General features: G+C 42.4%; 2 protein-coding genes across 2 annotated transcripts; one reads left to right on the top strand and one right to left on the bottom strand.

Moving 5' to 3' along the window:
• Positions 1–4,892: 4,892 nt before the first annotated feature.
• On the bottom strand, positions 4,893–11,426 carry LOC125511208 (methyltransferase C9orf114 protein). Its single transcript, XM_048676529.2, has 10 exons — positions 11,000–11,426; positions 10,699–10,911; positions 10,544–10,610; positions 9,930–9,988; positions 8,139–8,217; positions 7,602–7,720; positions 7,447–7,526; positions 6,203–6,272; positions 5,662–5,739; positions 4,893–5,581 (listed from the first exon to the last, which is right to left on the bottom strand). Exons 1-10 carry the CDS (start codon positions 11,264–11,266, stop codon positions 5,516–5,518), a joined length of 1,098 nt encoding a protein of 365 aa, XP_048532486.1. The 5' UTR covers positions 11,267–11,426; the 3' UTR covers positions 4,893–5,515.
• A 5,968-nt stretch (positions 11,427–17,394) lies between these two features.
• On the top strand, positions 17,395–27,144 carry LOC125511209 (alpha-mannosidase At3g26720). Its single transcript, XM_048676530.2, has 29 exons — positions 17,395–17,752; positions 17,908–17,991; positions 18,287–18,375; positions 18,478–18,652; positions 19,583–19,702; positions 20,013–20,099; positions 20,181–20,252; positions 20,736–20,849; positions 21,392–21,492; positions 21,586–21,679; positions 21,794–21,961; positions 22,048–22,137; positions 22,221–22,286; positions 22,421–22,477; positions 22,650–22,869; positions 22,963–23,096; positions 23,314–23,382; positions 23,472–23,531; positions 23,636–23,707; positions 24,100–24,147; positions 24,285–24,404; positions 24,653–24,718; positions 25,409–25,521; positions 25,629–25,713; positions 25,881–25,991; positions 26,075–26,170; positions 26,536–26,583; positions 26,675–26,743; positions 26,832–27,144. Exons 1-29 carry the CDS (start codon positions 17,543–17,545, stop codon positions 27,048–27,050), a joined length of 3,057 nt encoding a protein of 1,018 aa, XP_048532487.1. The 5' UTR covers positions 17,395–17,542; the 3' UTR covers positions 27,051–27,144.
• Positions 27,145–27,220: the final 76 nt, after the last annotated feature.

A 27,220-nucleotide genomic window follows, 5' to 3' on the forward strand; every position in this document is an offset into this window, starting at 1 on the left:
CCGATCATCACGTGGTGTCTGGGCACAACAAACTTTGGCAACGGTGCATACTCAGGGAGAACACTTTTATCTTGAAATTTAGTGAGAGATCATCTTATAATGCTACCGTCAATCAAAGCAAGATAAGATGCATAAAAGATAAACATCACATGCAATCAATATAAGTGATATGATATGGTCATCATCATCTCGTGCTTGTGATCTCCATCTCCGAAGCACTGTCATGATCACCATCATCACCGGCGCGACACCTTGGTCTCCATCGTAGCATCGTTGTCGTCTCGCCAATCTTATGCCTCTACGACTATCGCTACCGCTTAGTGATAAAGTAAAGCATTACAGGGCGATTGTATTGCATACAATAAAGCGACAACCATATGGCTCCTGCCAGTTGCTGATAACTCGGTTACAAAACATGATCATCTCATACAATAAAATTTAGCATCATGTCCTGACCATATCACATCACAACATGCCCTGCAAAAACAAGTTAGACGTCCTCTACTTTGTTGTTGCAAGTTTTACATGGCTGCTGCTGGGCTTAGCAAGAACCGTTCTTACCTACGCATCAAAACCACAACGATAGTTCGTCAAGTTGGTGTTGTTTTAACCTTCGCAAGGACCGGGCAGCCACACTCGGTTCAACTAAAGTTGGAGAAACTGACACCCGCCAGCCACCTGTGTGCAAAGCACGTCGGTAGAACCAGTATCGCGTAAGTGTACGCGTAATGTCGATCCGGGCCGCTTCATCCAACAATACCGCCAAACCAAAGTATGACATGCTAGTAAGCAGTATGACTTATATCGCCCACAACTCACTTGTGTTCTACTCGTGCATATGACATCTACGCATAAAACCTGGCTCTGATACCACTGTTGGGGAACGTAGTAATTTCAAAAAAATTCCTACGCACACGCAGGATCATGGTGATGCATAGCAACGAGAGGGGAGAGTGTTGTCTACATACCCTCGTAGACCGTTCGCGGAAGCGTTATATCAACGCGGTTGATGTAGTCGTACATCTTCATGATCCGACCGATCCAAGTACCGAAAGCACGGCACCTCCGAGTTCTGCACACGTTCGGCTCGGTGACGTCCTCGCCTTCTTGATCCAGCAAGAGGGGCGAAGTAGTAGATGAGTTCCAGCAGCACGACGACGTGGTGACGGTGTTGGTGAAGAACAATCTCCGCAGGGCTTCGTCTAAGCACTACGAGAACTATGACAGAGGATAAACTAGAGGGGACGGGGTTGCCGGCACACGGCTTGGTGTTTCTTGATGTGTCTTGGGTGCTAGCCCTACCCCTCTATTTATATGTTGAGCCTTGGGGTCAAAACTTGGAGTAAAATCCTCCACAAAGTCGGTTTCACGCGAAAGGCAAGAGTCCTTTTCGGACTCCACGGCCAGACGCCAGGGTTCCCAATGTCTGGACCCAGACGCCAGGGACCCTGGCGTCTGGCCTCTGGACTCCGCAAAACTTCCTTTTGCGCTTTCCAAAAACCTTGTGGGCTTTCCCCTTTGGCCCAAATAAAGTGTTCTCGTACCCAAACATTTCGGGAAACATCCGGAACCCCTTCCAGTGAATTCTGGAACCCTTCCGGAGTCCAAACACTATTATCCCATATATCAATCTTTATCTCCGGACCATTCGAGAGTTCCTCGTCATGTCCGTGATCTTATCCGGAACCCCGAACAACATTCGGTCACCAACATACATAACTCATAGTACTATATCGTCAACAAACGTTAAGCGTGCGGACCCTACGGGTTCGAGAACTATGTAGACATGACCGAGACACCTCTCTGGTCAATAACCAATAGCGGGACCTGGATGCCCATATTGGCTCCTACATATTCTACGAAGATCTTTATCGGTCAGACCGCATAACAACATACGTTGTTCCCTTTGTCATCGGTATGTTACTTGCTCGAGATTCGATCCTCGGTATCTCAATACCTAGTTCAATCTCGTTACCGGCAAGTCTCTTTACTTGTTCTGTAATACATCATCCCGCAACTAACTCATTAGTTGCAATGCTTGCAAGGCTTATAGTGATGTGCATTACCGAGTGGGCTCAGAGATACCTCTCCAACAATCGGAGTGACAAATCCTAATCTCGAAATACGCCAACCCAACAAGTACCTTCGGAGACACCTGTAGAGCACCTTTATAATCACCCGGTTACGTTGTGACGTTTGGTGGCACACAAAGTGTTCCTCCGATAAACGGGAGTTGCATAATCTCATAGTCATAGGAACATGTATAAGTCATGAAGAAAGCAATAGCAACAAACTAAACGATCAAGTGCTAAGCTAACAGAATGGGTCAAGTCAATCACATCATTCTCCTAATGATGTGATCCCGTTAATCAAATGACAACTCATGTCTATGGTTAGGAAACTTAACCATCTTTGATCACCGAGCTAGTCAAGTAGAGGCATACTAGTGACACTATGTTTGTCTATGTATTCACACAAGTATTATGTTTCCGGTTAATACAATTCTAGCATGAATAATAAACATTTATCATGATATAAGGAAATAAATAATAACTTTATTATTGCCTCTAGGGTATATTTCCTTCAAAAATTACCATCCTTAGTCCTTGAGATATCTGAAGGCCCCGTTCTTTGAGCTTCCTATGTCTGACGGCATCCCCAAGTACTTCTCATTTAGTGTTTCGTTGGGAACGTGAAGTGTATCTTTGATCTCCTGTCTGACCGACTCAGGCACCCTCTTACTGAAATAGATTGATGATTTGGAGTAGTTGATACGCTGCCCAGTCGCTTGACGATAAGTGTCCAGTACATGGTGCACCTCAGTTTCTCCCACATTGTTAGCTTTGAAGAACAGCAGGTTGTCATCAGCGAATAGAAGATGGCTTACCGGTAGCGCCGCGCGTAGGAGCTACCTGTAGTCCACCCAAATTGGATGACTCACTTTTAGATTTTAACAGGCACCACAGTCAAGTTCTCTGTCTTGTTTAATGGGAAGAAGCTACAACAATTTATTCCATCAAGAGATATTAGACAAGGGGACCCGATCTCTCCATATTTGTTCTTGTTGGCAGCAAAGGGCCTTTCGTGCCTGTTAAAATCTTTTGAGTAACTCTTGAGAGGATGCCTAGGTATGCACGGAACGGGCCTGTTGTTTACCCTCATTTTCCTGGGCCTAATCTATTTCTCTCAACCTCTTAGCCCAATTAATGACAGAAAGCCTAGGTCAGCCAGCGGAGCAGCAGCCCGTTTACGGTGGCCATGTCACGCTGGGTGATCGAACGAAAAATGGGCAGGTGCGAGGGATGAAACGAACGCCAGATCTGAAGCGTCTATTAGGCTGATCAGATGGTGGAGGATGTCAAATCGCTGTGGGAGGGCGTGGGTAGCTCAGTTTTATTGTTTAGTAATTTGATCAGGATCAGATAAGTCCACGAGAAAAAAGACTAAGCTACCTCTGTAGGTGGACGGTCAGATTTGAGTGGTACTCCATCTCTACCCGAGGGAGTACCAGGGTACTGTAAAAACTGCCTCCTTCCAGGGTTGAGTTTGATGGGGTGCTCTATGGTGTGGCGAGTACATTGATCACGGTGCGCAAGATTGGTTGCGGTGTTTTCTCTAAACATCGGTTGACAAGGTTCTTCAACGACGGAGTGCTGCGGGCAAATATACTCTAGATCAAGCATGATAAACCAACCACATTTCAGTTTATGTCACGCTGGTTTCATGTGTAATTTTAGCGGGTGTTGCTGTGACACGCGTGATGGTGGTGCATTGCAGGGCGGTTTTTATGCATTGAAAGCCCGCTGTGCAAGAAGAATGGTCTTAGTGAACCAACTTGTGATTCGATGGTTAGAAGGACAATGGTACCTCAGCTCACCGGGGTTTAAGCCCTAAACTTGACATTGGTGCTTGCATTTTACTAGATTTATTTCAGACTTTCTGGCGATGTGCGTTCAGTGAGAGGAGATGTTACCGTCGACTAATAAGGCGTTTGTGACGACTTCGTTAATGTTAAGATGATGTGTCGGCTCAGTCTCTCGGAGGTGCTCATATGGGTAGAATGTGTGTGCGTGTGTTCATAGGGATGAGGTCTGTGCTCATGTATGAGTGTCTGCGTGTATACTGTGTTAAAGAAAGGGTCTTATATTACGAGTCACTTGTTATATCGCCAAAGGTGGTCTTATTCCAATTTTATGTGGAGTAGAGAAAGGTGGTCTTGGTTCCATTTCTCTTGGGAGTAAACAAAGGTGGTTAAACTGACAATTTGGTATAGCAACCATACAAAGTGCAGGCTCAAAGACCCTAATCTGGAACTGTGTACACGTATGTGTGTCATACATATTCTATGGAACTGTCAGCTCTAGTAACCCTAATCTGGTGAATTCCCATTCTTATGTATTTCTGTTTCTTTTACCGACCAATCCCAAAAGTTGGCTCAGAATCTCATACTCCCTCCGTTCCGAATTACTTGTCGTGGGTATGGATGTATCTAGATGTATTTTAATTCTAAATACATCCATTTTTACGACAAGTAATTTGGAACGGAAGGAGTATTTTTTAAGAAAAATCAGGTGGCCAGGTCGGATTGATCATGTAACTGAATGCAAAGAAATAAAATTTATCTTATTTTTTGCTTTGGATAACTTGAATCTCGCCTTAAAAAAACAGTTAAATTCAATACCGGCATAGATTATAGAAATAAAGTACAATCTTTCAATTTTGCCTCACAAAACCCCGATTTGGCATAAAAATGTAACGAAATTCAAATTCAAGTTCGGCTCTAGAGGACCATGGTTAGAAATGAACACCGCAAGTCAGAGCAATGTTGCTTGCCATTCTTGCAACCAATGTTTTGATAGCAACCTTCTAAATCATTAATTAAGTCAGCCAAATACAGTAAACTGAAGCTTGATACAGTGGTACGAAGTTGCCAGGTGTGAATAAATAGGCGATACACCACAGATAAGACAACTTGGAGCAAATAAAACAGAACACTCAATTCAGCCAATTTGGAGCAAAGAAAACAAATCACCGACGATAATTATGCTCCCTCTCTAAACTCTTTTGTGTGGCACTGATCTTCTCAACTCTATCAATGCCCCCTTAAGAAAACTCTACCAATGCTAGCATCAATGTTCAAGCTATCTTGGCTTTTGCCCAGTTTTCCTCTAATTAACCAGGCAAATTCTCTTCTTAATAATGAAAATGTGTGCCTTGCCTGTTTCAAAATAGAAGTTAAAGCTATCACCTATTCTTGCACCTCCTCTTTGCTTTACAGTGCTTGACCCGAGCAGAAAACCCGTAGGTGCTACTCCCTCCGTAAACTAATATAAGAGCGTTTAGAATACTAAAATAGTGATCTAAATGCTCTTATATTAGTTTACAGAGGGAGTACAATCCAGCGATTGACCATCAAAAACAAACCCAAGGTGCATCTTCCATGTCTATTCCAAGCATTAAAGCCAATCCTTTGGTAAGCGCAATGTTGTATTTGCATGTGTCTGCATAAAACCTTCTAATTCGACATCCCTGCTCGCCTGATGGGGTCTTGGAAGTACTGAAGGGATATGAGAAGTGCCTCCTGAAAAATGCTTGTTTACTCTCAGCACAACAAATATCCTGCATAAAGAATAACCTTACAAGCTCTCAAGTGACACATACCTCTGTCCTTATTGTTCTGCTACCTTGGTTGGGGCATGTATTAAAATAAGATGCGAATACATCATTTGCACCTTTGCCCTGTTCGGAGGAATATCTCACTTTAATACTAAGAACAACTGTAGTAAAGACACTAATTGATGACGAATCAGATCACATTATCATCCAACAGACTAATTGATGACGAATCAGATCACATTATCATCCAACAGAGATAACTTTTTCGTATTTTTATTCAATCATCAAAAAATATACATCTGTCATACTTCCTCGCTATCATACAAGTGATCAGGTTGCGCAATATGATTGGACTATATAGTGAGACATTCGTGACGACAAAAGTAAATATCAGTTTTTTTTAACATAAAGATTTTATTACTATTAAACACATTTTACAGAAAGTAGCGTGAATGGAGGCACGCTAGACACACAGAGAATGTCCCTTCCTGGACATAGACCAATGTTTGGACATAAGCATCTTATTGTCAAGGTTCTAGACTGGACAAAAGTAAATATCAGATTAAATAGTACAATGCAACCATACATTCAGATTTGGGTCCTCTTCGATGCTTTCTTCCAGACCAGCCAGTCCACCAAACGCAATTAAAAGGTGCCTGTGCAGTGAAGAGCACATTACTAACAGCACATACTCCCGCAATAGAGACTTCATAGATGTAAAGTGGAAACCACGTGAGTACAACCAGGGTTTCAGATCATGGGAACCAGAAGAGAAAAAATCGGAACCTAGTAAGTTCATGCTAACTAGGCTACAACCAGTTCGGGGTTTGAAGCTTCTGAGTTTTGATTGTTTCAGAATTAACATATCACAGAAAGGTAAATACATAGGAGCTCTCGGGTGCATATAAAACCTGGGTGCCCATTCTACTTCCGTGGTTTCATTAAGATATGGCATACATGGTATCCATGGCGAAGAAAATACAGTCCGACCTACGATTCATCCAAACAGTTTTATCTATACATAGGAATTTTTTGACTTTTTTACTGAGACTACCACGGATGTCATTTCTTCACGAAACTTCACAAGGGAGTAGATTGGGCACCCAGGTTTGATATCCCAAAATTCCAGATTCTTTATATTTTCCTGGTTTTTTTTTAATTTAATATTCATATAGGGGGTGGAGCACCCGAGTGCTCCAAATCCTCATCCATCACAGAAACAATTATTTATATACCTGTGCAGTTTAGGAGTGCTTAGATAGTGAACAAGACCCTCTCTAAAAAATCGAAGAGGATGACGTGGTTTGGTTTACAGGCCAGTAACCGCCAGTTTAACAAAGCCTGGATACAAACCAGGAATCAATATAAAAGGGTTTTACTAACACGTATTAGTTCATTATTCCAAGTGAATGTTCATCAATCATCATTGCCTTGGACAAAATGTTTTGTCTGCTTATGAACTGATCAAGCCAAAAAATAATAATGTTTGTTGTTGCTGTGCTAAAAAGAATCCAGCCATTGTGAGGTGATTACAAATGGGAGTTATGACTTCAGGTACAAAAGAGGTGCAACATGTTCAGCAAACTGGCGTTTTTGAGCAACTTCTTCCAGATTATCCAATTAAAACAAAACAAAAAATGAAATTGTGCACCATTTTATTTGTTGAACTGTTATAGTTTATGTCTGCTCCAGTTATACCTCAAAATTCTAATGAATTGGCAAATAATAAGTTCATAAATCCTAACACCATATCATCTAGGAAGAAGAAATTTACACATTCAGGTAACCAAATCTGTTTTTTTTTAATTCTCAAGAAGGTGGTCCACATACCTGAATGAAGGTAAGATTAGCTCAGATGAAATAATGGTTTCACCATGCTCAGAAGTGCCAATGATATGATCATATCCTTCCTAGAAGTGGTGAAAATAGTAAGTGCTGGCAAAATAAATTCTGCATTTGCATTATAACAGCCTTACAGGCAGTACCTTGTATGGTGAATCATTGATAACACCACTTAAATTTGAAGCATAGCGGACTTTATAGCCCCAATATGATCCCATTTCTTCGCTGGGTGAGGACGGAGGAACGACTTTCCTTATACAAGCTAGACGTACATACAAAAGTTACAATCAAATGGAAAAAACGACACAAGTACAGTTCAATTTACTCAAAACAGAACTAGATGAGAACAAAGAGATGTACACCACAGGTAGACCACAGTTATAATAAAATGGAGTCTAGATTAAATATATTTGGCCACTGAAAACTGAAATGGCTGTGGCTCTCCAATATATATGTAAATTGGAATGTGACTGGCCCAAGTGGGTGCAATAAGAACATGTGGTGAGCTGAAAATTAATGTATGGAAAATTCGTACAAAGTGTGAACCAATACTAATGGTACTTAAACACGATATCTATATTACATAAAAGATTCCTCAATTCTACAAGTATTACCAAAATTTTACACAGAACATCAACATAACCATGTGTATTGCCTGGAGTAATGAAACGGCCATTTACCTGGTGTAAGGTCTCTGTTGGTTCCCATGGCTACAGTTACCCTTTTTCCTTGTTCTAGGATTTGCTCAACCAGAACGTTCTGCAGAATTGTGATAACTAGAATTAATTTCAAATCCATTAGATCAAGATGGTCAGATATTTGTCTAGAGGCAATTTAGGTGTAGAACTGTGGATGGGACGGTATGCATTCTGGCATTTTGTCTAATATGTTAATAATCAATCAAGGGTCGTCCAAAGGAAGACATGCAGACATTTTGTTTAGTACATGAAGCAACAGAATCACATGTTCTATCATGGGTCTGCCATGGGCCACGAAGAGAGGGGGATAATCCATATGGGGTAAATCCGTACATGGTGTCCCTTTTACAAGGAAGACTTGATTTGACACCAAACAACATAATCCAAACTTTTCTAATGACCCATATCATTATCTTTGTATTTAAGCTTATAACTGGCCTAACCAAATTGATATCCTTACTAACTAAATAACCTGTTATACTTATCTCCTTGATCATGGGACTACTCCTAGCTTGGTGCTGCCCTGTGTCATTGGGCATTGTCCATTGACCCACCCATGACATCTTCATTTTCCAACATTTCATAGAAAAAACAATTTTATAGGAACACTCTAATTTAAAAACAGTCAAACACAATAAATTGTGTGTAAACAGTCAGAACACAGTAAATTATCAGAGAACAATTTTGGGTTCTCACTCTAAAGTTGGGTTGGTTACGACTCTGGAATCCCTACCGCGATAGACTCCCAATAGAATTGGTGGCTAAGGAGAGCAGACTTGAGCGCAAAAGGAGGATATTGGCTCCATGGTTGCCCTCACTGTTTGGTCCACGGCAGGAGCATAGCAGCAGGGTGTTCCAGGGGGTGAGCAAGGACTTCTGGTCTGTGGCAAATGATATTAAGACGGAGGTGGAGCGACGGCAGCAGGTTTTCAATTACAGGTTGCACGAACTGCCATGAGAAGTAGCTACTGTGTAACTGCGCGCGTGTTGCATGTGTTGTGCATTGTATAATATTTGATCCCAGCCCAAGTCTTGAGTATCTAATTACTTCTACTTTTAATGAAAGAGTTGGAAACGCTTGTTTGCAGGTTATCTAAAAACAATAATTAATCAAAGTAAAACAACATTGCCCATAGTGGTGGTGCAGTAGCTTCTTCTATAGCTTGAGGACAAGTTGACGGCTGTTATAAACGTATAATTTGTCTTAAACATAACACAGTTCCTAGAGATGATGGTTTAGAATTGAACAAGTGTTCTTATAATCTCAACCCCTAAAATAATAAATCAAACCAAATAGATAATACCACATTGTAGGTAAGCGCAATAGATCCATTTTATATTAGTTTCAACAGACACAATACGTAATATTGGATTCGTCACTGCTTCTATCAATTATTGTTACATGTTTGGCCGTTTGTAAATGCAACTTAATTCAGAAACATTAATAATTACACAAAGAATAATGACTCCTGAGAAAAAAAAAACTAAATGTGCTTGCTTGTAATGAAATAGGCTTGCCACACTCGCAGACCGGTTGCTTGTTGGCATGAAGCATTACTCAGGGATGGGCATAACTTTATGAATGTTAGATATATTGTTTCCGTCAAATAACTTGTACAGAGTGGGGTATTTAATAGTTTGCCACAATGGTACAAATCGGTTAACTCTCTACATGAATACATCAAGCATAAATCATAATTTAAATTTCAACAAAAGCGTTTTCTCAAACATGTGCAGGAGAACAAAATGAGCATATAAGAGTACCATACACACCTGACTTAACCCAACATCAACAAGTGTACCCTTTGAACGATCCCCGCCCAATGTTACACCTGTCGAAGTTCAGTATACTGTAAGCATCATGTCAAATCATACATGTGGAACATAAGGTGTGATAGAACATCATTCGATATGATATAGCTGATCCTTAACAAAAGTTAGAGATATATAACAGAAGCAGCATTTGCTGAAGCAAATAATTCTACATACATAACCATGTTACCGAGTACCATCGACAGCTCAAGCAGCCCTTAAGAAATACCAGAACAAAAGCCAAACAAAGTATTCCCTCAATGACATGACTGATAGAGTTCAAAATACAATAAGTAACAATCGAACACTGGAATGAAGCTATCCAAGTTATGAAAAAAAGGATAAGTGCAAGACTTACATGGCTGCACCCTAATTTATGAAATGCTTAGTTGTGGTCAATTGGCCATATATATCACAGGAGCCACGACAAATTGCCAAATTCATGTTTTACTACCAAAATGCTCTCTGAATAAACTGAAACTCCATTTCATGTTGTGACCACACACCACAGCAACCGAAATTGAGACCAATGGCAGCACAAGAGAGAGAGAGAGAGAGAGAGAGAGAGATGTCACCTTCACGAAATTCAGACCACTCATGCTTGCGCACATGGTGCGGCGCGTCCAGCGGCGGAAGCAACCCCTGCATACCAGAAGCGGCACAGCGAAATGAGCAACCTCTAGAAATCCCCACTTATCAGGTAACCACCACCACCGTAAGAAATTCTCACCACATATTTAAAGTTCTTGTGCATTGGGAAGAGACGGCGGCGCAGGTACTGCGGCGTCTCCAGATACTCCAGTATGCGAACGAGGAACCGCGCACCGCTCTCCTCTTCGTCTTCGGCACCGCCGCCGCCGTTCTCCGCAGGTGGGCTGCTGTCGAAGACAACGATCTCGTCGATGCGGAATACGGCCGCCGCGCGGGCTATCTGACCGGCCAGCTGAAACAGGAGAGGCGCGCTCCTATAAGCATCCCTAGTGTAAGAAATGCAAGGTACAATGAAGGTGATAGGGGACGGGGTTACTGACGAGGGTGGCAAGCTCGAGGGACTGGGCGTTGTCGATGACGGAACCGGCGACGGCGATGCTCACCGTCGGCTTCCCCTTCGGATCCGCCTCCTCCTCCTCCTTCGCGTGCTTCTTCTTCTTCTTCTTCTTGTGGACGGCTTCCTCGTCGGCCGTCGCGGGCTCGCCGCCGAGGTGCTCCGCGGTGTCTTTGCGCTTGTTTTTCTTCTCCTTCTTGTCCTTGTGCCGGGACTTCTTGGCGGCTGCTGCCTCCGCGCATGCCGGATTCATGGCGGTGGGGGTGGCAACGGCGGCGGCGGCGGTCGGCCGGGATGGATTTGTGGGGTTTGGGTCTTTTTTTTAATGGGAACTGGCTGGGCGAAGGGTTTGGGGAGCGTGGCTTCCTCTCCCGTGCGTGTCGGCCCAAGACCAGACCACCGGGCCCGAGCCGGCGGCGGGCGCCTATGGGAACTGTTTTCCCTTTTTACATGTGATGACCAGCGAACCGAAATCTCTACTCTTTTTTTTTTTGACAGCATAACCGAAATCTCTAGTTAACGTGTGCTCCTTCAGAGCTTCACAACGATCAGCGCCACTTACGCATTCTCAGCCGTTTGCCACGTGTCGCGCTTCAGACGCTTTCTCCGGATTTTTTTACTTTTTCGCATGCGTTTTCGGCTTTTTAAACGAATTTTTTTCCCAGTTTTTTTGACGTTTCGATTTTTCATCGGTCTTCCTTAGCTTTTGAATAAAAAAAATCACGAAAAAACATGTTTTCTTTTTTTCCTTTTGCGAGAGTCACGGTTTTGCTTTCACGAAAGGCATGGTTTTGTTTTCGCGAGAGTCACGGCCGTGCCTCTCAGAAACGGAAAAAACGTGTTTTCTGTTTTTTCCTTTGGCGAGAGTCACGGTTTTGCTTCCGCGAGAGGCACCATTGTGCTTCCGCGAGAGGCACAGCTGTGCCTCTCAGAAACGAAAAAAATGCGTTTTTTTCTTTCATGAGAGTCATGGTTTTGCTTCCGCGGGGAGCACGGTTGTGCTTTCGCGAGAGCCACGGCCGTGCCTCTCAGAAACGGAAAGAAAAAACGTGTTTTCTATTTTTTTTCCTTTCACGAGAATCACCATTTTGCTTCTGTGAGAGGCACGGTTGTGCTTTCGGGAGAGTCACGGCCTTGTCTCTCGAAAACGAAAAGAAAAAACGTGTTTTTTGTTTTTTTTTCTTTCACGAGGGTCACATTTTGTTTCCGTGAGAGGTATGATTGTGCTTTCGTGAGAAGCATGGCCGTGCCTCCTCGGAAACAAAAAAAAACATGTTTTCTCTTTTTTTCATGAGAGTCGCGAATTTACTTCCGCGAGAGGCATAGTTATTGAGCCTATTGTGTTTGGTTGCCTCTACATGATGGCTTCGGGTGGGTCCTGTACTCTTCTTTTATGAATGAATGACATGTGGTTTACTTAAAAGAAGTCCTGGAGGGTCATGATGGATGAAGTTGATATACTAAAACAAGGTTTGATAAAGGGAATATGAACCTTGGAACCGACGAAAGCATGAAATCATAAATGAATTCCTTGGAAGGGGAGGATTTCTTGGCATGGAGTCATGAAAAAAGGTTGACGGTATCATACAATTAATGGGGGTGGCTGACCGAGGGGAGCCCGACAGAAGGCCTGCCAGAGGGCCCGCAAGGCCCAACGATGAAGGGAGGCCCGACGAAGAGGATAAGCACCATGCGACCAACTTAACCCCCAAGCCGGTGGCGGCGGCAACCCTAGATTGCATTTATCCCTCTGTAAAACCCTATACCGCATCTCTCCACAACCTAGGGAGCTCTCATTTCCATCTACTCCCGTAGAAACAACTCTTGGTAGCAATCTCGTTATTATAATCATTATAACCCCTCACACAAGGTATACCTCCACCATGATAACAAACATGAGCAGGATGTGGGGTATTACTCTTCGAAGGCCTGAACTTGGGTAAATTCCCAGTGCGACCTCCGCTCTGAAACTTTTGGCTACGCCAGGACCCCTACTGAGGGATCTGATGGTTTTCTACACCGTCAAAGGTGTTTTTTCGATTTGAATGTCAGATGATTTTGGCCACCAAGCAAGATCGTGACGTGTGACTATATAGCAATGTATCATGCTCAGAACTAAAGAAAGAGGCGCAACAAAGCACCTAAATGGAAGAATTTTGTCCCTGCAAAAATTCAAGTGTTTCTTTGGAGGCTGGCCCGACACTCCCTTCCAACTTATGGTGGCATACAAGATAGGAGCATGCACAATACCTTCTCCATATGTGGCTCTACTAACTCACAGAGGCATGCACTCACTCACCAAAGGCTACATCGAGCTCTTGAGCTCTACCTTGACTTCACGACGCCCGTTCGGGTTCAGCCCTCACTATCAGTGATTCCTCGATAAAGGGCGCTTGTATTTACTCGAAAAGTAGCATCGAGCGGATACAAAGCATAAAGAGAAACATCCGCATAGTTAAGATGCACACAACCATCAAACGAACAGTCTGACAAAGAATATAAAAACGACAAAGTGGCAACAGTAAAGACCTATGAGACCGAAACTATGCCTATGTCGACGGAGAAGGTGGACCGATTCGGAGATTATGCAACCACCCATGTTGCGTAAAAACCTCTATGGCCACCCGCTCCAACTGCATACACACACTGACTGCACAACATCTCAATGTGTGTGGGCACTCGTCGATCCTGCTATTACGGAACACATGTAAGGACTAGTGAACCATCAACAAGGAACTGGTGGTTTACGATGGTCTACTTGTTATCGAGCCATATAAAGATTTGCGTTGACGCTGATGTAAGAAGAATGGTGACTATGGTGTTGTTGTAGAGGTGATGAGGGATGAAAGAGGGACATGCATTGGCTCATTAGTAATAGTGTACCCTATATGTCTGACCCGTAAGTTTTGGAATCGATAGGCTATCATGTAGCCCTATATATCTTTAGTTGGAAACCTGAACCTCTTCAACATTCACATAGCAAGCGCCTGCAAATTATGACCTTCATGATGTAACTACCCGTCGCCTGTGCTTCTTTCGCCGCCCACGACTGTCGACATTTCAGTCGCCAGCTGGACTATGTAATAAAGGACATTAATTCTAAAAATAATAAGGAACCCTCCGTCAACGAATTTACTCAAACCATGTCTATGATAAAAGTGGGGACTAAGAAGTAAGGAGGATGGTCATGGCATGCCTCCGCAATACTCTCTACATAACTAAATCGAGAAACCTCGTGCGCAACTACATTAGTTTCTCGGACACGATGAAGTATCATCATTTACCGAGCATACTCATCATTATTGGCAATCATCCGTTACCATCGTCCAAGAGACATGGTGCTCTGATGAATTCAAAATGGGTTGCACATGAAGTCTCACTCGGTCACAATAGACAAGACCCCCTAAATCTTCCTCAAGTTGTAGCCCATGAGCAGTACACAAGCTTCCAGGGTGAACTTCTTGAATAGGCACCAAACTGTTATGAAAGCCATGTGTTGAACCGCAGAGTGTCGCTCTCATCAATCCAAACCTAAGTCCTCATGGAAGATTGCGTCCATGTTAAACTTTATACAAAGCTAACACCGGTCTAACCCACCTCTATTGCCTCGTTGGAGCCTTCACCTTCCGCACCATGGTATTAGTGACAAGTCTTCTACGCGCGCACGCGGGGGAGGGGGCATTTTACTCATCGTGGGGAACCTTCCACAACTCCCACCCAAGTGAACTAGTAGGTCAGCATGACTAGTTCTATATCGTTCCCTCTAGGTAGAACCATTCCTCCTAGAAGATTGTAGCAAAGGAGCTCCTCAATAATCGTTGTACCTAATCTCTCCCAAGGTACCGCGGAATCCACATATTCCCTCAGATGAGAAATTCCCAAATCTCTCTTGCTCCGATCACAGAGGAACAACATGTGACATAAAGTCCTCTAGGTTCAAGACCAGTTATGCATAAATGGGCATAAAATTGAAATCTTTATATGACTATCCATGAGAGTGCACTAGCAAGGGACTATTCCATGTAAAACCCTCAATTACAAAAATGCATTTTGGAATGAACACATCCCGCTCATAGTTTATTCCAAGCCGGGTGTGTTGCCATTCTCCCTTCTCCTTCATTCAATTGAGCTCGAATTCTATATTTCAACCTACACGCAGCATGATACACCCATTTCACAATAAATATTTTTTGGAGAATCCTCGCAACATCCACCTGTATTTTTTTTGCAGCGATATGCCCTCAAAATAACGACTACCTAGGCCCTCATCAAGGGGTGAGGACGTTCTTCAGAAATTCCCATCTTGGGATATCTCCTCTCGGCATGTTTTGCAACTATTGGTAGGTGAGAATTGTACTGAGATTATACATTGGATGTGTCATTTTATTCTCACTCTTTTGTCCGACACTTATGTGAATTTGATTGAGATTTATTCCATTTGTTTGGTTAGTGATAATTGACCAGGGCTTAGCCAGTGATCATGACCAGTTATGATGAAGGGTTAAGATGTAATCACTAAAAAGTTCCCTCATGATCCCTACCCTCCACTATTAATATATTAATAGAGTGGTGTGCCTAATCTCTTGTTAACCCCCATGTCCTCTAATCATACGATGGATTTAAAGTCATGTACCCATGTCTCGTCCCCAATTCCAATTACCCCTAACCAAATACACTGTATGGTTCATAATCCCAATTCGGGTAAGTTTGTAACGAGACTCCTAATGCATCACATGCATCTTTAGGGCATGATCCCAAATATGTTTATGTTCCAATTTTTTCCGAAAACAGTCAACAAAGGTCTTCAAGGAAGACAATGTGGGATGACACTCTCCCGACTCATCTCCTTCTCCTCCGTGTAAAAGAATAGCGTCATTCGGGGGGGGGGGGGGGTCATTGGGTTAGTATAGGTACATAGTCGGAGGGGTCTATCCAGGGACGGAGCCAGGAATTTGGCATAGGGGGGGGCAAGTTCCACCCTTAAGCTCTTACAGAATAATGAGAAGGCCGAGCAGAAAAACAGTATAAAGTGTGCGAAAGGCATAAGCCAAACTCATGCTTTCACTAGTGTAAACACTACAATTTTTTTACTGAATTGTTAAATTTTTACAAGACAGAATAGTTTTAAAATTAGCTATGTAGAAAATTTTAGTGTGTGGTACGAGAACTACTTGATTCCAAATCTAATTTTACTAGAACTACAAGACGACAACAAATCCGAGATTTGAAACTAAGTTAATTGTGAGAGTGGACTTACCATATAGGCATATGGGATGTGGTATGTCATCAGATCACAGGTCGCATTTGGTGGTGCTTTCCCTAATCCTCTTTATGCTGGATGACGGTGATATGCGCCGTTTTCTGTTGTTCTCTTCATCTTCACATCTACACAAACATAACTAGACAATCAAGAAATTCCTAATTAACTTGTAGTGCTTGTCGCTTTTTTAATGGTATATATAGAGTCACGCAGATCTTAACAAAATAAAAATCAAGAGATGAAGCAAAGGAGTAATGGTTAACCTGAATCTATGCAGTCCTGCTAAATCTCGATCAGTCCCCTTCTGATCTTTGCTTGGAGGCAGGAGAAAATTTCTGCCGGCGGCGGTTGCCGGAGACTCGAGCGGATGATGGGTAGAAACATCGCATGAAACCACGATCTGCGTGATGCTGCCGCCAAATCCTGTCGATCGAGCTGCCAGGAAACAAAGGGGCTGCGGCCGTGCTTCTGCTGGGCTTCGTGTTTGATGATGGGCCTTTTTGCCAGGAGTCTATAATTGTTGTACATGGGCTGGGGATGGGTCCTGTAGAGCTTCACGCTGTGTCACACAGGGGGGGCAGATCGAGTGAAAAACGGTGGCTAATTACGATCCGCCTAATCGCTATCACAGGGCAACGCGATCGTTGGGGGGGGGGGGGGTTCTCGCCCCCCCTCGTCCCCCCTTGAATTCGTCCCCGTCTATCTTACGTGCGTGTACATATTGGATTCGTGGACAAGTGTCTAGGGACCCGCACCCAGTCATGTACTCAGAAGGGATAATGATGTGAGCGACAAGTCAATGATTTGAACATTACATGATTTATTACATTCCCCGTAATCACAAGCTATTCCGACGATCATCTACATCTGCCACTGTAATTGCAGGACCATGGGTGCAACGGTGGTAGGGATGTCCTCGTCGGAGTGCAAAGAAAACACGGGAAGCAGAGGGCAAATGTTCAAAGGAGAAGACTGTCATTGTCGAGAGGACGGGGGGCCTCACTGAAATTCGCCCTACCGGATAGAACCTCGGATAGCCGACGTGGCATAGCGAGGGGGCAACCACCTGCACATCCTCGACCCCTCCCACCGCCAAGTGGGCCCGACCCCCGCTGCTCTTAGCTATAGTCGACTTCGCCGCGCCGGCCGGGCCACTCAGTGGAGCCGTCACTCTCGCAACCCGACGACCGCCACCGCCCCCTCGCCCTCCCCATCGCGCTCGCTCCCCGGGAGGCTTCCCGCCCGCCGGCGACCGTGCCGTCGCCGCCCATGGGCCCCGTACGGCTCGCCCTCCTCCTCCTCGCCGCCGCCGCCGCCGTCCTGCTCGGCGGCGGCGAGGCGGTGTACATCCCCTACAACACGTCGGCGGGGGTAGTCAACGGGAAGCTGAACGTGCACGTCGTCCCCCACACCCACGACGACGTCGGCTGGCTCAAGACCGTCGACCAGTACTACGTCGGATCCAACAACTCCATCCAGGTTCCAATTCCGCCGCTCGAAAAAACGCCCCCCGAGTTTCGCCGGGATTTTCCATCCCCTAGATTTGTCGCCCTTGGTTTGGTGTAGATTTAAGTTTTCGGTCTCCGTCGGTTTCGGATGTCGCTGAAGCAGAATTTTGGTCTGTTTGGTCGCAGGGCGCGTGCGTTCAGAACGTGCTGGATTCGCTCGTGCCGGCGCTGCTCAAGGACGAGAACCGCAAGTTCATCTACGTCGAGCAGGTAAGGAGATTTTCATGTCCGCCAGCAATCTGAGGAGCTTGGAGCTGTGGAATTGGGAGGTTGCAGAGCAATGTACAGCAGTTACCTGTAACTGCTCTGTGGCTGCACAACAGTTTCGTTTTTGTCAGTTGTCAGTATTACAGGAAACTCTGTCCCCTGCTGCCTGTTTCCAGAATTGGAGCTGGACCAGCAGTTGTACATCCAAATAGAACTGATGGTGTTACAATGTGGGTTCAGTTTTGGGTTCTATGCTGTGATTTATCTTCAGTAACCATTTATGTATGGTTGGTTGCAGGCGTTTTTCCAGAGATGGTGGAGGCAGCAGAGCGACATGATCAAGGATACGGTCAAGGGGCTTGTCAGTTCCGGACGGTTGGAGTTCATGTATGCTGGCTCTTTGAACAACCTTCCTTTTTAGGCTGCACTAGCAATCATGTCTATGTTCTATAACTGACTGATGGCATATTACTCCTTGTGATGTTTCAGAAATGGGGGTATGTGCATGCATGACGAGGCGACTGTGCACTACATTGACATGATCGATCAGACTACGCTGGGGCACAGGTTCATCAAGGAGGAGTTTGGTCAGATTCCGAGGATTGGTTGGCAGATCGATCCGTTTGGGCACTCTGCAGTTCAGGCTTACCTGCTTGGTGCAGAAGTAATTCACTGTATCCATTTTATTATGTCATGCTTTCAGATTTTGTGTGACTTTTTTTTTCTTATGGTACACTGTTACTTCCGTGTACATCTCATTTGCATGATTAGATGAGTTTCACACTCAGGATGCTTACTTCTGTACCATTATGATAGGCTACCTGTCATCACTGGTTACAGTAATACCTGAACGTTGAGATGTGGTACTGTTGGTTCATAGAGCATGTATAATAGGAATGCCAAGGGCTATGCTCTCAAGAGTGAAGTGATTGACTGCACTTCTTGACCACCTAACATAACTAAATAATTTACACAACTCGGTTACTTCATTGAATTTTCAGCTACGCCTACAGTGTTTTGACAAACATGTCAGACTTGTCAGCGTAGAGATGGCTGCATAAACATTTAGTTGAGAAAGGTGACTCATGTCCTATTAGGACTTGGAGATGTATGACTAGGGATTCCTATAATTTAATCTCTTAGAGACTTTTAGTTTCGTTAGAGGAGAAGTTGGAGAATATGTGTGGGGACAATATATAACCATTAGGTATGGCCATAGTTAGCAATCTGAGGGGTCAAGATCTCATCCAAAGTACGGTTAAGAGTGCAAGAATGGATTAAAGACTAGGTTATTCGTTAGCACTAGATTCTTGTATAGGGCATGGACCCAAGGCAAATTATTTGAAAGGTTGTGAGGGAGTGATAATCCCCTGTACTTGTTCAAGGTTATACTTAAATAATGTGTGGCCATTTCCCCAAATCTTTTCTCTCTTGCCGTGATTGTTTTGTCTCTGCTATTCTTGTTCTCTCTACAAGATCCATCTGTTGCTCTTGACACAATACAACCTTGTTCCCAACCTCACAGCCTTAGATTGGATATATGGCTACTGTGCATAAGAAGTATACTAGTGTAACACATTTTACCGTCTTTCAGGTAGGATTTGATGCTTTATATTTTTTCCGGATTGATTACCAAGATCGTGACACGAGGAATGGGACAAAAGAACTCGAGGTTGTATGGAGGGGCTCCAAGACCTTTGGCTCATCAGCTGATGTAAGTAGTATTTTCCTTTTCCATAATGTAACATACAGTGAATCATTCTGATGATCTAGCGTAGACCTGCAGTGCGACGCACCCATGGGGTCTTAGCAGTATTTCTCGCTGCGAGTGGTCTGCACCGCACTGAGGTGGCATGCTCCAAATAAAAACCATGACCATATATATTTTGTAACAGTTTCTTTATTGTCAATGAGTATGCATCACTCCTGCCAGTTTTCTCACAGAACAATCACTTTCAAGTTCGTAAAGTTTGGTAAACATGTTTCATATGTAATGGCGGGAAATCTGCTCATTTTCTTTTCAGATTTTTGCTGGCATCTTCCCAAAAAATTATGAACCACCACCTGGTGAGTTCTATTTTGAAGTCGATGATACTTCCCCTGTTGTCCAGGTAAATTGATGAGAACTTCAGATATGTTAATTTAATCAACACCAGGAATAAACCTATTCTTCATTACTTTTGTCTATGTAGGATGATCCCCTTCTTTTTGATTACAATGTTGAACAACGGGTGAATGATTTTGTTGCTGCAGCGCTGGCACAGGTACAGTAGGGTCTCATATATGTCCATACTTTTACGCTGGTGCATAATTTGCCCAGTTATATGCATTGGATGAAAATCCATTGGTCTACTACAAATTTCTTATTTAATTAGAACGGCCATCTGGGTTGCATTCACAAGTTCATACCTAACACTGAAAAATGCGGCTTCAGATTTCTATGTTACTTCGACCTTAGCATTTCATGCTGAAAATTTAAAGGATGCAACAGAAACGTCCCAACAGGTAACACTGTCTGTCCTAAACCCGTGTCCGCCATACCGCTGAGTCGCATGGCTTGTGGAGAGTATGATAGTGAGGCCGATCGGACAGCGCGCACGTGGTTCTACCAATAAGCCAAATACATACCGTTCTACAAATAGATTTCCGTTATCTAAACCGCATCATTTCATACTTAAAGTGTTGTTCTATTTGGTAGTACAGGTGTTCATTGTAATCTATACTCTTTATATCTTTTCTTTTTGTAGGCAAATGTTACAAGGACAAACCATATCATGTTTACAATGGGAACAGACTTCAAATATCAATACGCAGAAAGTTGGTTCAGACAGATGGACAAATTAATTCATTATGTGAACAAGGTAAAGGATGAGCCTAGAATAAGACGAACAATACTAGATCTTCATGACATATTTTTTAAAGATATAATTATGCTTGTTTGAAACAAAATATTTAAGAGTATGGTCAAAATGGTACTTTGAAGGCCGTAAATGTCCTAAACTACTTGTATTGTGAATCGGTGGGTGTATTTCTTTAGTAACTTCGAAGCTATATCACAAACTTATAATCACAGCACTACTTAATCATACCTCGTGAGCTATCACCATCATGATTGTTTCAGTTATGGATCATGCAATACATTTGAAATGTTCCAGTCTTCTCACAGTAATATATGGGAACATTTCATGGGATGCATTTGGTTTTTTTCTTGTGTCATATAATTAGATAAGGACATAAATGCTTAAGAAAATGGTCCATGCCTTCATTTTCTTGTTATTGATACAAGTTGATTTTATTTGAGCATTTTAACTTGGTAAATAAGTAAATAGTGCTGAAATTTTATCTAAGATAGCTATTAACACATTATAACTCACCATGCTTGTTCTGTTTGATCATACCACAGGATGGCCGTGTGAATGCTCTGTACTCCACTCCTTCCATTTACACTGATGCAAAATTTTCTACAAATGAGCCATGGCCTCTAAAGACAAATGATTTCTTTCCGTATGTTCTATCTTATATTCATAATTGGTACAATTAACTTCACTTTTGTACTTCTGTTCCTTCTCATTCATATGGCTGTGTTTCTTTGATCAGATATGCAGATAACCCCAATGCATACTGGACAGGTTACTTCACAAGCAGACCTGCCTTAAAACGATATGTCCGCATGATGAGTGGATATTACTTGGTAGTTTTACCTAGTCTTTTAATGTTTCCCTCTAGATGTCCAACACCATATGATATACTGTCTTGGTCACTTGGTGCCGTTCATGCTTAAAGGTTAATATGCTTTCACTTTCAGGCAGCTAGGCAGCTGGAGTTCTTCATTGGGAAAAGCAAGTCAGGTTCCACAACAGATAGCTTAGGAGATGCCCTAGCTCTTGCTCAGCATCATGATGCTGTTACAGGAACAGAGAAGCAACATGTTGCAAATGATTATGCGAAGAGATTATCGATTGGCTATAAGAAAGTATCTTCTCGAGAAAATTGCTGTATTTCATATTTGATGATTTCTTTTGAGATTTGATGGATTGATTTGGTTCGATTCTTTTCCAGGCGGAGGAACTGGTTTCCACTTCTCTCGGTTGCTTGAGTGAGTCAGGCTCAAATTCTCGTTGTTCGTCCCCAACGACAAAGTTTGGGCAGGTCGGGTTTGCAGGTTCTCTAACTAATTTGCCATTTTAGTTAAAAAATGACTTAGTATTTACTGTTTACTGATCTTTTTTCAGTGTCCTCTCCTGAACATTACTTATTGCCCCCCTTCCGAGATGAACTTATCTCAAGGAAAAAGCTTGGTGAGTTGTGTTCTTAACTCATGCATGGCTCTTTTCAAGATGAAATTTGTATAGGTTTTAATTAATCCATGACACTTTCTTGGAAAGTAAACCCGTGTAACATCTAATATGTTGTTTTCAACTTTTTGTTACAGGTTGTTCTTGTGTACAACTCTCTTGGATGGAAACGAGAGGATGTCCTCCGCATACCAGTATGCAATTTTTGTTCCCTGAAAAACAAGATATTTTGTTGGTCTTTTATTGCTGATTCATCCATCCATCCATTCTGTTTATGAACACTATGTGCTTATAAATAGTGCCACTACCATGAAACTCCCATACTGTAGAATGAAAACTAAATGTGCCTCTTTGTAAAATTAATAGGTCATGAGTGACTCAATTGTTGTCCATGATTCTGAGGGAAAAGAAATTGAATCGCAACTTCTGCCTATAGCTAATGTCTCATTGAACCTACGGGACAGACATGTCAAGGTTTACTTGGGCACATCGCCTGCCGCAAGTCCTAAGTTTTGGGTTGCTTTTCCTGCTTCGGTACCACCACTTGGTTTTAGCACTTACTTTATCTCGAGTGGAAAGAGATCAGGTGAATTCCATATCTTTCGTCTTGATATACAACAAAATATAAAGGATTGCTCGAAAGTTTGACCATTTCTCTGTTGCATTATATACTTTTCAGCATCTATCTCTTCGACATCCACTCTAAACTCTCAGGGAAATGAAAGTAGGAATCTGCAAGTTGGGCAAGGGCGTTTGAAACTTCACTATGATGCAGCTGGATCATTATCGAAGTACTCCGATAGTAAGACTCAGGTGATTTGCTAATCGCCCAGCATTATTTTCAATCTGAAACGGTTTTACCTCTTGCATTGCTTTCATCTTAAATACAAAAGTTGTGCACTAAGATTATCCAGGCTTATCTTCCCTAGCAGCTCATATGTCCATTCTGGTATTGGATATTGAATTTCGCTTTTAGTTTTGCTTGTTATCTAGAATCACCTGTACTCAAGAATCATTGCCATATTTCAAGGTTGAAGCAAATTTCGAGCAGAAGTACAAGTATTACATAGGACAAGATGGAAGCGGAGATGATCCTCAGGTGCACTAGGGATTCTACAAATAGTCTATTTCACCTTAAAATTAGCAATTACTCACACTGGCATTTGTTTGCTTTTTCCTGGACTGTAGGCTTCTGGAGCGTACATATTTCGCCCTAAGGACGTTGTTCCTATCAAAACTGATGGTCAGGTATGAAGAAGGGATCAAAGTATCTCTAAAATACTGAATGGATCAAAGGGATCTTAAAAAAAGGTGCATTATTGATCTGATGAATATATGTTTCCCACTTCAAGGTTCCTCCCACGATTCTGCGTGGGCCCATATTGGATGAAGTGCATCAGCAGATTAATCCATGGATATATCAGGTTAATCATATGAATACTGCTTGTCTGAACCACCATTCATAAGGATTTACTTGCTTCTTTTTTGTTCCTGATCTTCATGTTCTCAATGAATTTCTAGCACACATCTTTGTTGCTACAGCAACATGACGCTATTCGTTTGGAAATTTGATAGTAGCGCTATTCGTTCTGAATTATCATATACCTTAGATCTGGTAGACTTAATATTGTCCATTCAACATCTTCTGTATATCAAAGATCAGGCAAATACTTGGTGAAATGTATATGTAAAAGAAATGTGAGGTTGATAGTATCAAAATATGGACTTTATTCTGTTTTTTCATTCCTTGTTAATCGACTAAAAGTATTTTTTTGTATTCTTGATAATTGATATAGCTTTTCTTATCTTCGTGCAGATCACTAGAGTTTACAAGGGAAAGGACTATGTGGAAACTGAGTTCATAGTGAGTGCGGTGTCATTGCATCTTGCATTAATTTCTTCTTGAAGGCCTTCACATTTTGCATGACAATACATTCGCCTTTTCTCTTTTCTGCCATTACATATTTCTAACATCTTATGAATAATTGTTTTTATTCGTAGGTTGGACCAATACCAGTCGACGATGAAAATGGAAAAGAACTTTCAACTGAAATCATTACTAGCATGGCAACAAACAAAACATTTTACACTGATTCCAGTGGGCGTGATTTCATCAAAAGGGTATGATGCACTACCACTAGCACTTGACACTTTCCCCAGACAAGAAATGTCTATTGTCTTTCTAATAAATGTAGTGAAAGCAAAAAAATAGTTCACAGACAGTTGCATTAATGATTCCTGTGCTAGTTTTGAAAGAGGGGGGGGGGGGGGGGGGGGAACTAGCGATGTTATAGAGGATAACTGCAACATAAAATATGTGTTGTAATGGTGCACAATTATGTCATTACTTAATCCCTTTTTCCTTTCAGGTACGGGATTATCGCTCGGAGTGGAAGATTGAAGTAAACCAACCTGTTGCTGGAAACTATTATCCTGTGAGCTCTTGTTTGCTCTATTATATTTTAAACAAGGAAGCTTAGTAGTATCCTTTAAGAAATGTCTTCTTTCATCCTTTTCCGTCATTGAGTCAACATCCGAAAGTAGTTTGGAATTCACTTTGCACTTCCCCTCAGTTTATACATATTATGTTTTTGGAGGATTTTGGTTTACTTTGTAATTGATATGTTTTAGGTCATTGACTCTACCTGTAGATGGCAAGACATTTAATTACAGCTAAATCAGCTCGCTTCTTTACTTATTTAGCACCATAAGAATAAGAAATGATCTCTACACGTAATGATGTAATTGTGTAGCTTATTAGATGAGATGATGTGATTTTGCAGCCCAAAAGGACAGAATTTTTGACATTTAGTGACAGATAACCAAAGCCTCTGCATTTGGTGACATACAAAATGGTAACGTAGGAAGTTGATCTTTTAAAAACAAGTGGTGGCATAGGATAACTTTGGTAGGCAAGAGGTTATTGGTGGTGATTATGGAGGGCCGGTAATTTAAAATGTTCTGAGCCAGGTTATTCATACTTTTGTCAATATTTGAAGAAATTGGCAATTGTGTGAAGTTGAATTGTGGAGGATCCAAAGTTGCAAATTATTCTGTAGTTTTGCTTGTAGATTGTGATGGGGCTGATTTATACACCAGATTGATAGATCTGTATTTATTTTCAGATTAATCTTGGCATTTATGTGGAAGATGGCAGCAAAGAGTTATCTATACTTGTAGACAGGTCTGTTGGAGGTTCGAGCATAAAGGATGGACAAATAGAGCTAATGCTACACAGGTACATGTCACAATCAGTTTTGCACAGTATTTTCTTGCTTCTTTCATACTGTAGCAATTTTCTTTTTCTACCTCTGCTTGGTTAAATATTTCTTACTCCTTGTGTAGGAGGCTACTCAATGATGATGGTCGTGGTGTTGCGGAAGCACTAGAGGAAAAAGTCTGTTTGGATGATCAATGTGAAGGACTAGTTGTAAGTAATGAATATCTTTCTGACCATGTGCTTTGGATGGAATTGAAAACCAGATGTTTGCATATACCACAAATCCTGTTGCGCAGATCAATTTGTTCTATTATTTGCAAGCACACAATATGTTGTGCAGAAACATTATCTAAAGCAACTTATTACATTATCGACAGATTGAAGGAAAATACTATCTCAAAATTGACCCACAAGGTGATGGAGCTAGGTGGCGTCGTACATTTGGTCAGGAACTGTACTCACCTCTTCTTCTTGCATTCACAGAGCAGGTACAGCATAAATTTTGTTGCAGTTGTGATCGATCAAACAGTTATTCTCGCTGTATTGAACATACCCCTACTTGTTTTTCCAGGATGGAGGCAACTGGGCGAATTCACATGTTTCATCATTCTCTGCAATGGATCCAACTTACAGCCTTCCTGAAAATGTCGCGTTGCTTACTCTTGAGGTATGTGTATGCCTATGGAGAATGGACCATTTTTATCATATCTCCTTAAAAAGGGAAAAATTAGTATGTACTTCCTCCGTAAACTAATATAAGAGTGTTTAGATTACTAAAGTAGTGATCTAAACGCTCTTATATTAGTTTACAGAGGGAGTACTGGGCAAGAGAGTGCTGATCTGATAGGTCCGAGTACCGTACCATTTATTTTGAAATGTTGCAAGCTAGTTTTTAATCCTGCTGGTTTGAGAGGTTACAAGTAATACCAGCCAGTTAGCTGCAACAAATGTAATCGACACCACAGAATAGTGATGAAAATGGTATCTGGATCCGTTTGCTGCGCGTGTTAAAAGTACCTATGCGTTGTACAGGAACTTGAAGATGGAAGTGTTCTCCTTCGGTTGGCTCACCTATACGAGGTCTCATACTTTGGTCATTCTCATTTACTTTCTCTCGCTCCAATCAGATCCAGTTTTATATCTTTTGTAAAACATTGTGCTGTGCATGTAGGCTGGAGAGCATAAGGATCTCTCGGCCCCGGCGAGTGTCGACCTCAAGAGGGTATTCCCAGATAACAAGGTAACCTCCATTAAAATCTACACCTTTTTATTTATTCGATTGGATCTTGATGAATATTTTCACTACCTCCCCAATCCTGATGCTCCAGATCGGCAAGATAATCGAAACAAGCCTATCAGCGAACCAAGAGCGCGCCGCCATGGAGAAGAAGAGGCTGAAATGGAAGGTGGCAGGGCCTCCCCAAAAAGAAAATGTGGTCCGTGGAGGACCCGTGGACCCCTCCAAGCTCGTCGTCGAGCTGGCGCCCATGGAGATCCGCACATTCATCATCAGCTTCGAGCACCGACTCGCCGCACATCCGATCTAAGTGCCATGGCGGTGATCGCTGATGTTGTAACTTTTTTGTAATTTCGAATCAGAATGTTGTATTGTTGAAGCTTAACTCCTCCTTTGAGACCGCCTCTTCTTTTTGAGCATGGCACAAATCCTAACAAAACTAAAAAACAGTTAAAAATGGATCCCTCCCGCTGGCAAGGG

Source organism: Triticum urartu, chromosome 5A (genome assembly GCF_056163025.1).
Source record: "Triticum urartu cultivar PI428250 chromosome 5A, HENAU_Tu73, whole genome shotgun sequence".
NCBI lineage: Eukaryota > Viridiplantae > Streptophyta > Magnoliopsida > Poales > Poaceae > Triticum > Triticum urartu.

What these genes read in the sequence shown, in the direction of transcription:
- LOC125511208 (XM_048676529.2), bottom strand. Translation starts at nt 11,266, where the DNA reads ATGAATCCGGCATGCGCGGAGGCAGCAGCCGCCAAGAAGTCCCGGCAC. An exon ending in CCCTCGAGCTTGCCACCCTC is followed by an intron (nt 10,912 to 10,999) that starts GTCAGTAACCCC and finishes CTCCTGTTTCAG; the next exon opens with CTGGCCGGTCAGATAGCCCG. An exon ending in CTAATCTTACCTTCATTCAG is followed by an intron (nt 6,273 to 7,446) that starts GTATGTGGACCA and finishes TTCACTGCACAG; the next exon opens with GCACCTTTTAATTGCGTTTG.
- LOC125511209 (XM_048676530.2), top strand. Translation starts at nt 17,543, where the DNA reads ATGGGCCCCGTACGGCTCGCCCTCCTCCTCCTCGCCGCCGCCGCCGCC. An exon ending in ATAGAGCTAATGCTACACAG is followed by an intron (nt 25,522 to 25,628) that starts GTACATGTCACA and finishes CTCCTTGTGTAG; the next exon opens with GAGGCTACTCAATGATGATG. An exon ending in GGGTATTCCCAGATAACAAG is followed by an intron (nt 26,744 to 26,831) that starts GTAACCTCCATT and finishes CTGATGCTCCAG; the next exon opens with ATCGGCAAGATAATCGAAAC.